At 37.8% G+C, this 15,086-nt stretch overlaps 1 protein-coding gene across 1 annotated transcript; it reads right to left on the reverse strand.

Moving 5' to 3' along the window:
- Nucleotides 1–9,128: 9,128 nt before the first annotated feature.
- LOC110909231 (UDP-glycosyltransferase 91D2) lies at nucleotides 9,129–10,837 on the reverse strand. The gene has a single exon (XM_022154267.2). The coding sequence runs from the start codon at nucleotides 10,770–10,772 to the stop codon at nucleotides 9,291–9,293; it is 1,482 nt and encodes a 493-aa protein (XP_022009959.1). The 5' UTR covers nucleotides 10,773–10,837; the 3' UTR covers nucleotides 9,129–9,290.
- Nucleotides 10,838–15,086: the final 4,249 nt, after the last annotated feature.

Consider the following 15,086-nt stretch of genomic DNA (forward strand, 5'->3'; position numbering starts at 1 on the left):
ACTCCCCCTTGGACGCTACTCGCGAGATTCGCCTTTCATGTCTTCTATGTCGGAGGATCTTGAAAGTCTTCACGTCTTGAAAGCAGAAAGTGTATCAACAAACTCCCCGTATCATGTAGGAAGTGTGTTGACAAACTCCCCCTTAACATAAGCTCCCCCTTGAGTTATGCTCGTGAATGACTTGATCTTTATGAATTGAGATCCTTGTGGTGTTGATGATGGTCAGCGGCAACTCGATCATCTTCATCACTTGAGTGCCTTCACGTCGTGTCTTCATTCCGAAGCTTGTCATCGACCATGTTCTCCTTGCCTTTAGAATCTGCACATGCAAGAAATCTAAACGCGTAATGAGAACAACTGCCTGGAATATAATTAATATAAACAAATGACACACGAATGACCATGTCACAATCAAACACCGTCCGACAGTTTGAAAGTTTAATAAAATTTATCAATTTCAGTTTCTAACTTTCAAAACTTGCAAATTTCGACCATTTATGAAGATTTAGTCAATTTCGGTTTTCGTTCAGGTTTCAGGTAACGAAGACTCGAGATCCAACATCGTACGATCGAAAATAAAATAGAAATAAAATCTTTTTGGCTTTTATAAAGTTTATATTAAAACACACCTAAAATCTTTTTGGTATTTTTGAATATTTTGAAATATAAAGACTGAAAGCAGTAAATAAATATATACAAACATTCTTTTTGTGAGTTTCAAGGGTAAGAGAATCATATCAGTGTACGGTCATGCCAAAATGCTCTTGTTGTTCAATTAGTTAACATTAAGAGAAGCATCCTATAACGATTATCGGTATTGTTGTCCACGTAAGCTCAACTTATCAGATGTAATCATGGCAAGGGGATACGTTAAGGTATGATTTATGCTTACCGACCGGTGTTCATCCACATCACGACACATTCCCGTATCAAGGTATGCACGAGGGTTCATCTTACCGGTGAGTATACCGATTATCATCTGCTTGACCGTATATGATGTGAGATTCTCACTTATTTTGATTGAAAACAAGCCCTATGTGATAGAATCACTTATTGATGAGGAACTTGATTTTCATATGCATGAGGGGCACAGGAGCAAGTCCGTGAACAGGTCAGTACTTTCGTACAGCAGAGAGACGAACTTGACTCCCGGATAGATGTGATATATTATCACTTATTTTGTTTGGACATGTGATTGTTTATCACTTATTGAGGTCGAATGCAATATGTACACGTATGTATAGTATCATGGAAGATCTAGACTTGCATCCCCGTTATTTTTCGGTAAAAGATACAACCATGATACCCAGATGATAAGCAGCATAAAGACCGAATATCTCAGAACCTCGGCAATCTATCAAACGAAATTTCGGTACTAAGACCATATGCCAATGAATGGTTCCCACCTGTCTTCAGTCGGTTTAAGATTTATATCACCCTGCACACTTTAAAATGATTGTGAGCCTACCGATACATCTTATATAGAGCTGCTTATCGTTTTTCAGTTTAGGTTTAAAGAGGTTTGGATAGACCACTGATGTACTATCATTTTCTCTTTTACTCGCCAGGAAACTCATTTTTGTTTTTCTATTGTTTTTGTGTTTTTGAAATTTTTCGATGTTTTTGGATTTTCAAATTTTGATTTACTCCCCCTAAAATCAATAAACTAAGACAAATTTAAAAGACACAAAGATATTTACAAAAATGATTTTCCGATGTTGGTTAACTCGTGTTTTACCTCAATGCCGTTTACCAAAATTAATTTTAATCAGAAATGATTTTGTTGAATTTTGGAAAAATCAGTTGGCATGTCGGTAAGCGGTGCTGACCATGACAACATTGACGAGTTTCATAGAGAAACAATCACGTGTGAGGTGATATTCGAGATCAACGTGTCAGGCCAAAGAGTGCTGTATGAGATGATATAATTCATAAAGCAGCTTAAATATCGACAAGCATAGAAGAGATTAGAAATTCAAAACCATATCCTGCAACTGCTTCGTGCATTGCAAGGAATCTGAGTGCTCTCCCAAACTGGATATCCATCCGGTGTGGATTTCAAGGTCAAATTTGCAGCTACTGAGAAATCTCTTGACAGCAACAAGATCATAAACCTCCGGGTCCGGCTGCTCTTCCACATTGCACCAGCGAAGGTCTTTGTCTTTCTCTTTCAGAAGTAGTGTGCGGATGTTCAATCCACGCCAAGGCATTTGCACACATTTCATTGTATTCTTTCCTGAGGACCCGATCAAAAACCATAACAACCAAATTTTAGCACGTTCTTCATTTGGTCGAATTTTGCAACTTCATTCAACCACATTCTTTCACCAACATATTCTTCTTCTTTTTCTTTTTCTTTCCTCTCTCTCCATCAATGGCAACAACATTCTCCTAGTTTGTAACAATATTTCGGAGCCTTATGTCGCCAATCTTGTGCATGGACGCTCCACTATCAACAATCCTAAGACTATCAATAGTCTCCTGGAACATCCTGCACACTCATTTAGAGATTAGTTGGAGAGGGGGACCCAAGCCTTCACAGACTTGGTTCGTCCGTCATCATCAAGAATTATAACATCCATTTCCCGATGATTCGGAATTGATGTAGCTCCCCCTGAAACAGTTACCGGTTTTGGTATCCAAATTTGTTTCTGTTTTTCATGTTTAACATTCGATTTAACAGATTTTGTTTGGATGACCTCCGGTTTTAAAACCTTTTCAACTTCTTTTCTTTGTTTCTTTTTCTGTTTCTTTTCTCGTTGTTTAACAAGACGAGGGTTCTGTTTTGGTGAAACAGATCTTTTATGGTAATTGTTACCATGGGGGCATCAACTTTTGACTTTCCCTTGGTGAGATATGGACAATTCTTAATGATGTGCCCATACTCACAGCATTCAAAGCATGATCTCCGCTCAACAAACCTCGGAGTATCATAATTGTAATAGCTGGATGATGAACTTCGTGATCTTGAGGTACTTGGTCCTACATCACAACCGTTTGTTTGTTGTGTATAGTTGTTTTGACTGTTTCTTTTCAAAATTTTACTTTGTTTAACAGAATCCTTGTTGGATTTGTTTTCGAAAGTATCAATTTTATCAGTCCCTCTTGATTTCACGAAGTTTATCTTCCGGACCTTTTTCTGGTTTTTGTCCTGTTTGCCTTTTCCATTCTCTTGGGCGGCATGATTTTGTTCACAGGGATCATCAACCTTTGCTTTCAACTTATGAAGATATGGACAGTTTTGAATTATATGTCCAATTGTACCACATTCAAAACATGATCTTCGTTCAACAATCCCCGAAGTGTCATGTGATCGTCTTACCGATGATGAACTTTGTGATCCCGAGGTACTAGGTTTTGAACAGTCTGGTTCATTTCTTTTCAACACTGTTGCTTGTTTAACAAAATCTAAGTTAGATTTGTTCTCAAAAGTTTCGATTTTGTCCGTTCCCTTAGATTTCACAAAGTTCACATTCTTGTTTTTCTTTTGGGTCTGTTTCTTCTGACCCTGAGTCGGTGATTTTCCTTTAGGTTTGGTATGATTTGGCTGCCTTTTCTCTGTTGGTAATTTCTGATTGCCATATTGTTTTCGAATTTCGTCCTTTGGAATAGGAGGACACTGTGTAACTGTAACATGTGGTCATGTCTTTCCCAAAAACTTACTTGTCGAATTTTCAAAGACTTTACTTATTAAAGATTGATTGACATTCTTAATAGGAAAATCTTTGTCAGCGTAGATTTTATCATCACCAACAAGAGTGTACAGCAAGTTCACACCCTCCGACTCTTGTGCAGACGAGGACTCGATTGCAACAGTCTTAGCGGGTTTTGCAGGAGGATCACATAGAATGTAATTCTCGAGAGGTATGTCCCCATCTTTGACTACCGCATCAGACTTTGCTGGGACAGCATCATCAGATTCATCATCAGAAGAATCAGCATCCTCAGTAATGACTGGAGGATCCTGATTCAGTTCAGCAGAAGACACACATGTATCTGCTGATACATCTGAATCGGATGATACATCTTTCTTATATCCGAGTCCCGTTGCAAACTCCTTTACATCTAGAGGAACAGATGGTTTAAAGAACACTCTATCCTCCTCGTCAGGCATTGCATCATAATTGTGTCTCACTGGTGGTGGACATTTCTTGTAGCCTATGCATGTGACATCCCGTTTTTCTTTCTGAACGTCAATGATGTGATCCAACACATAGCTAGAGCTCAAATAACTGTCTAGCTTAAGCTGGATCGCTTCACTTTCAGTTTTGACACAAGCCATCTCCTTTTGCATTATCTCAAGGCGAGATATATACAAATTAATGTCAGTTTGTTTTCTGGAAACCATTTTAGTTAATTCGGTTTTATCTTTCCTCAAGTTCTCAATTACCGACTTAAACTCTTTTTCATGGTTCACATAAAACATGTTGGCTTCAGTGTATTTTGAAAGATCCACGGTCAACTTCTGGTTGTGGATAAACGTCACATCATATTTCTCTTGCAAAGCTTCGTGTTTGCTTTGCAATTCACACCACTTGGCATTCAATGAAACATGTTTGTCTTGCAAGTCAAACAAACTAGCTTGTAAAGCATCATGTTTGCCTTGCAACTCAGACATGTTTGCTTCTAAATCAGCACACCTAACTCTTAATCTAGCACAATTATCACAATCTACAGCAGTGGGTTCATCGACACATACCTGACTGGAATCACTCTCAGGTGTTGGCCTTTCTGCATCAGAATTAATAACCTCCCTTGATGATTCACATTCAGATCTATCCTCTCTTGAACTTGAAGTTGTATCACCCTCAACTGAAGTTGAAACATCTTCATCTGAACTTCTATCATGTTCAGAACTGTCATCATTTCCCGAGGATTCACCATTGCTGGCATCTTTGACAATTTCAGCATACAACGCCATTTTTGTCTGACTACTGTTCTTTGGATCAAGAGATGATGGTTCTACAGTAGAACGATGGTCTTGTAAAGCAACTGGGGGTAATGGATTTCCATACAAGTCTGTGGTTGGAGCTGGCTTTACAGGAGCTTGTATCGGATTGCCATATAAATCCGTGCTTGTGACAAACGCCGTTTGAAGTGGAGCATGTGAAACGGGTCTTGCAGACGAAGTACTGGAAGTTCCATAATACATATCAGGATTGCATGGCACAATGGATCTTGCAGAAGACGTACTGGAAGTTCCATAATACATCTCAGGATTGCATGGCACAATGGATCTTGCAGAAGACGTACTGGAAGTTCCATAATACATCTCAGGATTTTGTCGCACTAGTATTGCAGAAGTGGGTGCGGGATTTTCGGCCCATGAGGGAGATAAACGTGTGTTTGTATACTTGCTCTCTGCAGTGACGGATTACCCCACGCCGGATTCATTTTGAATGTATACTGACGAATACCTGAAGAAATCACTCAAATCAAACAGTTAAAACACTTTGGCAACCTTCTGTTTAAATTTACAAAGTGTTTCGACGAAACAGTTTCCACGAAACAGACTTCGTAATTTTAAAGTTGACGAACAGGAAAATATCTTTAGTGCTTGACGAAACTGAATTATAGTTGTTGGGCTTGATATGTGTGACGAAACAAGAAGGCCAATCCTGGTCAACGAAACAAATTTTAAAAAGCCCAATATTTACCCACTTAAACAAACGGCCCAAAGTCAATAGCCCAAAAAAAATCCTAATCGGCGAAACAAGAGCAGTTGGCGAATTAGACAAGAATTAATTATATAGCCCAAACCTTTTTCAACTAAATAAACCCACTAAGTGAAAAAATTGAAGTCAACGAAATAGAAATAGAAATGATAGTTGACAAAAATATCATCTCATTAATAGAACGTTCTACTCCCTGTTATATTTGATATATCATTCACTAATACAAAGGGGGGCCCAACTTAGTTGATGAAACAAATCCTTTATTGTTTGTTGACGAAAAGGGTTTTTTTTTTTTAATGTGGGCTTTGACGAAATAGAAATTATTATGATTATTTGGGCCGATTGATTTGACGAAACAGAAAAGCTTTTGTGGGCTTTGACGAAATGTATTAAAAGCCCAAGAGTCAAGCCCAATCCACAACACATGGCGAATCAATTCGTGTTTCGTTGACCGTTTGTTTCGTCGAAGATTCCCTTTTTGGCGAATCAGACTACTTTCGTCAAATGTCTGATTCGTCAAAAAGATGTCAGGGGTTGGTGAACTGTTACACTTGACCTTATCCTTCTGACACAACAAACAACTTTCGGTTAAGACATGATGCTTTCACCAAACAAGTAAGGTTGCAAATATTTTAATCCTATATCAGTTTCCAATGCACAAACACCTTCACATACAATTAACAAAGATCAAAAAGTGTAATATTTTGAAGAACACTTTGAAGATTGCAAGAACACGATGAACTTTTGAAGTTTCCGGTGAACCGAAAACTTTCCGAAATCACGATTTTGCTTGCAATGTTTAATAAAAACCAATATTTAGCATGTGGACATGAGTTTAACAAGGTTTTTAACAAAACACAAAGCAAAACAACAAGATTAAACCCGATTTTTAGAATGTTTTTCCAGAAAATATGAATTTTAACACCCGAAAAACAAACCAAGAACACACTCGGTTTTAACAAGGAGAAGAGCCAAGGCTCTGATACCACTTGTAGGTCCGGCTAGGAGGATCTAGTCGCCTAATCCTTGTATACTAACCAACCCGGTTGTGCGGAATCCAACCGGAAAGGCAAACCGAGATAGAACACGCACAAACACGACACACAATATTCACCGATTAACACCACTGTATTAATACGTATGAAAGGTTCGGTTATAAGCTCAATGTTTACAAATGTATTTTGCAAACTCTCTCTAACTCTCGTGTGTGTGTGCTCTCTACAATGTGTTCTCTCTATGTGTTCTATGTCTTTTCTTATCCACAGACAGTGTACTTATAGCACAGACACTACGAATCAGACTCTCACTTGACGAATCACAGCTTGGCGAATCAGGACTCGAAGAAACACAATAAGGTTTGACGAAATTGAAGCATGTTTGACGAAACTAACTTGTTTCGTCAAGACCTCATCTGTTTCGCCAACTTGGGCTTGGGCCCAAGAGATGTTTCGCCAAACAGTTAATAGCCCATGACTATGTTCTTTATATGCTGCCCAAGTCTTGATTCACTAATGGTTGAAGCCCAAGGTCTTTGGTCACGATTTGCTTAGCCCAAAGACTAAGTCATGGACATTTAAGTCTTGGTTCGCTTCAAGTCTTCAAGCGCACGACGGAGGAACGTCGTGATTCAAGCTGAGTTGCGCCGAGTCGAGTCGTGTCCACATCATGTATCTACATTAAGATCTTTCGATTCAGCAAATTCAGTACCAGTATCCAGTACCATTTGCTCATATCTGGCCACGGGTTTCATACGAACAACATCATTACCATACAACTTTTTGGTTGATTTTCTTTTCGTGTTTTTTTCTACATTTTCTTTTTATTCTTGTCAGCGGTTCCGTACACAACGCGCTCGTAGTTATTTTAAAACACATGTAAACACAGACTAACTAATAAAATAAGTTTGTCGCAACGCGTCCACGTAATTCAATTGATTATGAATAGTGCCTAGCACACACCTAAAATTATATATCCTTTTAGTTTTTTTTAATATTCTCATCTGATGGAGCCTTGAGACCTACCTTTTTTTAATTAATTTATATGTTTAGTTTAATAATATCACTAATTTTAAACATGATTTATTTTTTCTTGTAAATTTTAAAATATAAGATTTTACAAAATTTATAATATACGGTGACAACGCTTTTATTTTTTAGTAAACTTCCGTTTTGCTCCCTGTGGTTTGATCACTTTAACGGTTTTGCTCCAAACCTTTAAAAAAACAGTCTTCGTTGATATAAATTTTATTTAAAATCCAGTCAGGTCAAATATAATAACTTTTGGGGTTTCCTCTTTCGGTTACTACTAGGAGTGTCGGTACCATAACGAGTCGAAACAAAACTGACTAATTCATGCCGCGTAGCGTGGAATCTAGCCAGCTCAAATATAACATGTATATTGCGTTGCACGGGAACCAAGTCGTATCAAAACATATATTATATTTCATTTGAGTATTGGCACCACGACAAGCTGAAACGAAACCAACCGAATTTTCGCCACATATCAGAGACCCCACTCCACCATTTTTCGTGAAACTGTTAAAGAAATGTTGGTGGTAGTTATTACATCCTTTCAATAGAAAATACAACACAATTTTGTTTTTGGCAGGTTTTATTTTTGGCAAGAAAATAGTTATTCGTACCTGTTCTTTTACTGTCACTTTTCTTACACTCATTCATACATTTATGTTATAACCGGCTTATTGAAGTTGCATCACCATAACTTGCAATAGAACATGTGTGTAGAAGGTCAGAGTAAATGTTATCAGCTTATAGATTAATGTTGAGAAACTTCCATAAGGTCTCTCTAAACTTCCTTACAGGCCCTAAAACCTTAAGTTAGTGGTTGAAATGGATACATATGGCCAATGTTTGAAATGTCCATATCTTAAAAAGTTACAATATACAACCTACATCTGTCAAAGACTCAAAAGTAAAACATGCAAATGTTGACCACCAAATTATCCGAAGGTATGATGATCCAGTATTGAGTCAATGTGAACTAATAATTTCAAACATAACCATATTAGTCCCTCCGTAGTGGAGGTTATATAACGCCGAGCCCACCTATAGCGTCATATCGCGCCATTAAACACCGCCCCGAGGGGCGCCATATCCCTTCAATTCGGTTCCCCAACGAAAATTATAACGACGCCACCATTAGTTTCTCTCTCTCACACATATATATACATATATATATATATATGTGTGTGTGTGTGTATAATTTAAGGAGTATAACCCCACTATATACTCAAGTTATATAACCCCCATAACCCTCTTTCTTGCACTTTTTACCACTACACATATGGCCTTACAAGCATCTAAATTCACTTAAATCTATAAACACGACTTTTTCTAAGTTAACTAGAATTCTCACTGGTCTTAAATCTTAATTCGCAAGTCCGTAACAACACTTACTATTACTTTAGTAGGTAATTAAAAAACAAAAAAGATAGAGCAGAAAGATCTAATTGAGTAAAACACAAATACTCAAATTTAAAACACATAGTGATTCAACATATATAACGTTATTTCGTTCATCCAAAACAAAATACTTGAATTATTCCAAACAACATTTGAATATAAACAAACCCAACAACTCACAAGCTTTATATGGTTACGTTTCATCGTTGATAGCAACCACACGCCTGTTCTTTTCCAAATAGTCTATGAAATGGTCTACATACTTTTTTGGCAGCTCACTGTCACCGAATGTCTGACTCAACTCCATCGCATTCGCCCTGTAGATCTTCCCTTCATTGTCGACAACAACCGACCTCATTGATACGGCCACCGATTCCTTAACGAAGGAGCCATCTTCCTCATTTCTTGGTACCTCTACTCCCACCTGTTTGTCCACCAATATTCGAGCATTGAGACCTTGGTCCACCAAAAAAGGTAACATTATTAGAGGGTGACCGAACATGAGCCCCTCCACAATTGAACCCCAACCACAATGAGTCAAGAAGCCACCCACTGACTCATGGCTCAGTACTTGTAACTGAGGTACCCAACTCGTCCACACCACTCCACGGTCACGGGTTCGTTCCAAGAATCCGTCTGGCAACTCTATCGAGTTTGACTTGGTGGAACCTACTGATTTTCTAAGAGCCCAAAAGAATGGCAACCCAGAGAGCTCTAGACCCAAAGCTAACTCATCTAGCTCGGTTTTGCTCATCATAACCTCACTTCCTAATGCCACATACACCACATGACCTTTTTGTTGACCATCAAGCCACTTCTTGATTGTCACCCACGTGGCGTCTTTCGCATCTACCACGTCGGTGGGTGTCTCGGGTGGCATTAACCCCACGGGAACCACTGGCAGAGTATGTAGCTTCTCTAAAAGGGTTAGCCATTGGGGTTCGAACTCATAGCAATGTCTTATAAATATACAATCAGATCCCTTCAAAACCATCCCTAAACGATATGCATCCGAAACCTCAGAAGCATTAACAGAAACGCAGCCCACCATCCAATTGGCCTCATGCTTCCTATAGCAAAGTTTGCTCGGAAAGGGAACCCATTTCGGCGGTGCCAAGAAATCATCAGCGATCGTTCGTTCATCAGAACCATTTATCAAGTCATTGGGCGAAGGTCCCTGAAAAGCGATGAACCATGCATTGATAATTGAGAAGAAGGCTCGCGAGATTCCAAGGCCAGCCGCGACTGATGGCAACCAGTAGGGAGCAAAGTCATAAATAATCCAGTCTGGTGACTCTTCCTCAAGAAACCGAGTGACCTCTGGCTGAAAACCATCAAAGGCTCTCTTGAGGTAAGGAATATCATTAGTGCTAACGTCCATGGTGGACTCTGCATTCGAGGGCAGCTCTTTAACACGTGGAAGAGTGAGTTTAACAAGATTTATGAGTGGCGAAAGGTTAGAAGGGAGGGTGGGGAGACGTTGTATGTTCCTAGCGGCGGAAAGAAGAGAGACTCTGTGTCCCTTTTGGGCTATAGATTTGGAGAGTTCAAGGAAAGGGATAATGTGACCGAAAGCAAGCCACGGAAACATCGCTACATGAAGCTGCTTACGGTCGTCGGTTGTAGCCATTGCTGTAAAGGATATGGGCGGTTCGAACTGCGTAGGTTGGAACATAATAGAGTAGTCATATAATAATATTTCAACTAAATCATTGAGATCTTAAAATAAATTTCTTTCGGTTCAAATTCTTAGAAGGGCAAGTTTCGGTATTATTTAGTTGTGATAAATTGTCGCTATAAAAAAGAAATTTATTTTAGGGTATTAGACTTTTCGTATAGATTTCCATGATATTATATCGCAGGTGGTTGGTTGCATGTCAATAACAAATGAATATTAAAATGATTTTATAAAATTAACCATTCGTTATTCAACTCCTTTTTTTCTAGATGATAAGGATATATTAGAAACAGAATCGGAACTTAAGATCTCATTGACTTAGTTGAAATATTATTATATGATTACTCTATAATTGTATATATTCCAAGCGAGACAGTTCGAACCGCCCATATAGACCACTAGGTCATGGGACGTTGTTGGCTCACATGAATAATGAGTTTCTTAGATATTATATCTAAGAGGTTCAACCACTACCGTTAAAACTTACTAGTAAAACACTAAAACTCAATACTATTTCTCACTGCTAATAATCACACCTCTTACCAATATCAGGGGAAAACATATAAAAACACATAAAGAGCATGTAGCTTTTGTTGCATGCTTCTATGTATGATTGATTGGTAGCCATTTCTTTCTTTCTTTTTTTTCTGAACAACTAACTCAAACACACCCTGCCCAAACCTTTGTCCCAGAAGGGATGAGTGCTCAAACCACTTTGGTCGAGGAACACCTTATTGAGGTGTCAGATTCTAGATTCAGGAGCTAACCAACACATGGTTATGTCAATAATAATATGTTTAATCAAATTAATGTGTTAGATTACAAGATAACTGTTAAACACACTAATGGAACTAATGCTAAAGTTACTAAAATAGGTTGTCTAAAAGTTTCAAAATCTATCATTTTCAAAGTGTGTTTGTTGTTATTGAGTATTGTGTAAGCCTTGTGTCTCTACATAGACTGGTTAAAGATAGCAAGTTAAGAGTTGTTTTTCTATGAGGAAAATAGTTACATTCAAGATTTATACTCAAAGGAAACCCTGGTGACTCGTAGACAAACTGATGGTCTGTATTTCTGTGGTAATGTGTGTAATGTTGAGTTTTCATGTTTTAATAGTGTTGAAAACGTAAAGTTGTGACACTCTAGGCTTGGGCATCCATCGCAACAAGTTTTAAAGGTTTTGAAAATTAACCAAAATAATACAGAAATTGATCCTTGTGAAGTGTGTCATAAAGCTAAACAACATAGAATTTCCTTTCCTTTGAGTAAACACAAGTTGTTGGTGCATGTTTATGACAACAGCTTTTAGATTGGGTCTTTGGATATCTTGTAATTAGTGAAACGATAAATGGTTAGCGGGTTTAGCTTTGTATTAGTTAGTTAATAGTGATTGGGCCAAACCAAACCCACATTGGGGGAATGGTAGGCGAATTGGGCTTGTCCAATTCGCAGCCCATGTGCTTTAACCCTAGCCCAGGTTGCAAACTTGTGTTTATAAACAAGGTTTTGCATTAGGGTTTAGGTTAATCACCATAATCACTAGAGAAAGAGTTTACAGAGAGTTTAAGAGAGAATTCGTGAGACAAAGGTCTTGGGCGAATTTTGTGTGTGTTCGGGATCTTGATTGATTGTAATCAGTTTGATAGATAATCAATAAACATCAGTTTGTGGTGATTTCTGCTTCTACACCTTTCTGTGATAATCTGATCTAGAGGATTCCACACTCTAGATTATTAGACAATTTTATGAAAGATCCATAGGATTAAGGGACCTACAATTGGTATCAAAACTTTAGGCTCTTGATTGGCTTGGTTCAGAATTGTTTGCTACAGAAAACTAGGGTTTTTAAAGGTGTTGAAGGCTGCTACGACTATGAGAGGTTGTTTGGTGTTCCTCTGTTGATGCAGAATTATATTTAAAGTTAGAATAATATTTAATTCCTTAATTATCGAGTCTTTTATTAATTATCGTATCTTTTATTTATTTAATTTATTCGTGTCTATCTCTAAGTTTGTTAGGGTCTAGTATAAATAATGGTCTTGGTTCAATGTTTACGATCAGTTTTTGATATAATTTTAATAGAAAAGAACATTGTTCTTGAATCTTTGGTTTCCTTTATCGTATTTGATTAACTATTTGTTCTTGAGCCATTTGATGCAGAATTATATTTAAAGTTAGAATAATATTTAATTCCTTAACTATCGAATCTTTTATTAATTATCGTATCTTTTATTTATTTAGTTTATTCGTGTCTATCTCTAAGTTTGTTAGGGTCTAGTATAAATAGTGGTCTTGGTTCAATGTTTACGATCAGTTTTTGATTGAATTTTAATAGAAAAGAACATTGTTCTTGAACCTTTTGGGTTCCTTTATCGTCTTTGATTAACTATTTGTTCTTGAGCCATTTGATTGCACGCGTAACTGCATCAGGTGGTATCAAAGCTTTGGTTTTCAAATGGCTCTGCGTGGAAGAAGATGCTTGCTCGATCGTAGATTCACCGACAGATGCAACGACAGAAGTATGTTCGTTTCATGTGCTCGTCGAGAAGATCAACACGTTGTTCGTAGAACCGCCAACCTAGGCAACGCAGAGTTGATTCCAACCCACGGGATCTGAAGATCAAACGGCTCCGACAACGAGTCCGAGATCTTGAAGAGATCCAACGGCTCCGACAACGAGTCCAAGATCTTGAAGAGATTAAATGACTATACCAACGAGTCCAGTATCTTGAGTTACACCGGGATAGGCGCATTAAGGAAACTGAATCGGGGCGCGTCGTTGGGAACGATGTGAACGAAGAAGAGGAGCAACCTTTCGGCCATTCCCACACTTGGTTCCATGAGCTGATTTATCAAGAGTGTTTGTCCGAAGACGAACCAAGATTTGATGAAGACAGGATTATACCAGATGAAGAAGAATGTATATATATGTGCACCCAGTTCTTAACGGAGTTACCATTCAAGTGAACAAACAAGTGAAAGATGAAGAATGTGGTGCTATGGTTCCTACGATAGCGACTGGTTGTGCTTCGATGGTCAAAAGTGATCATGCGTTACCCTTGGGTCACACAACAATACATGTGGTTAGTTTGAAAGCTTTGAATATTGCCGATAGAATGAAATCATCTCCTAAGAAAGTGGAAAAATTATCAAATCCACTTACTAGTAGAGAAATTGTTAATATGGAAATTATATTGAAGGGGCCCACACAAAAAGATATTAATCGTTTCTTGGAGGATCAAACTAGTCATTTAAAATATGCCCATGGAGTAAAATTATGGGATACAGTTCTATTTCAAAAATTGATTAATGGCCATGAATGGGAGGATAGACAAATTCGGTTGATACGTGATCCCTCTCATGTTTGTGTTGATAGAAATAAAATTGGCAAATTTCATGGTCACTTTATGAAAAAGGGCAATTGGGTTCGTAGTTTACAATTATATGGTTATCTAGGTGGAGCTGAAATAATTCAATGGTTCAAGTCGACAGTGAACATGAGAAGGTTCAATGCTCCATTCGACCCAGGAGGTACATGTCTAGAGTCGAGAAAAACAACTCGTAAAGGAAAACTGTTTAGGCAGGTCATGAAAATAAGAATTCAGAATCGAGTTGATGTTCCTTTTGATCCAGGTGGCTTTGGTCCGAAGGCAAAACTCGAGGACGAGTTTTCTTTGAAAACGGGGAGTATTCTGCAGATGTATATTTTAAGTTAGAATAATATTTAATTCCTTAATTATCGAGTCTTTTATTAATTATCGTATCTTTTATTTATTTAGTTTATTCGTGTCTATCTCTAAGTTTGTTAGGGTCTAGTATAAATAGTGGTCTTGGTTCAATGTTTACAATCAGTTTTTGATTGAATTTTAATAGAAAAGAACATTGTTCTTGAACTTTTCGGGTTCCTTTATCGTCTTTGATTAACTATTTGTTCTTGAGCCATTTGATTGCACGCGTAACTGCATCATGTGTATTTATAACAATTTCTGTGTTTTTAGTTCTGCTGTTTTTGCAGGATTTTTTGAAGAGTTTTGGTTGGAAAATTTGAAGATTCGAAGAACTTTTCTTCGTGTTCTTCATTGTGTTCTTCAGTTTTTGTTTGAAAATCACTGATTTTGGTTGTTTGATTTTGCATGTTTCTGATGGAGAAGAGATAAGATCTTTTCAAATTCTGAAAAGATTTGATCAAATTCTGAAAAGATTTGATCAAATCCCAAAAATTCGGAGTTGTTGGTGACTGGCTTGCAGAACAAGTTTCTGCGTTTTTGTCATCTACGTAGTCTGGACCTGCATAATTGGCAGACCCGCGTA

Source organism: Helianthus annuus, chromosome 14 (assembly GCF_002127325.2).
Source record: "Helianthus annuus cultivar XRQ/B chromosome 14, HanXRQr2.0-SUNRISE, whole genome shotgun sequence".
Classification (NCBI taxonomy): Eukaryota; Viridiplantae; Streptophyta; class Magnoliopsida; order Asterales; family Asteraceae; genus Helianthus; species Helianthus annuus.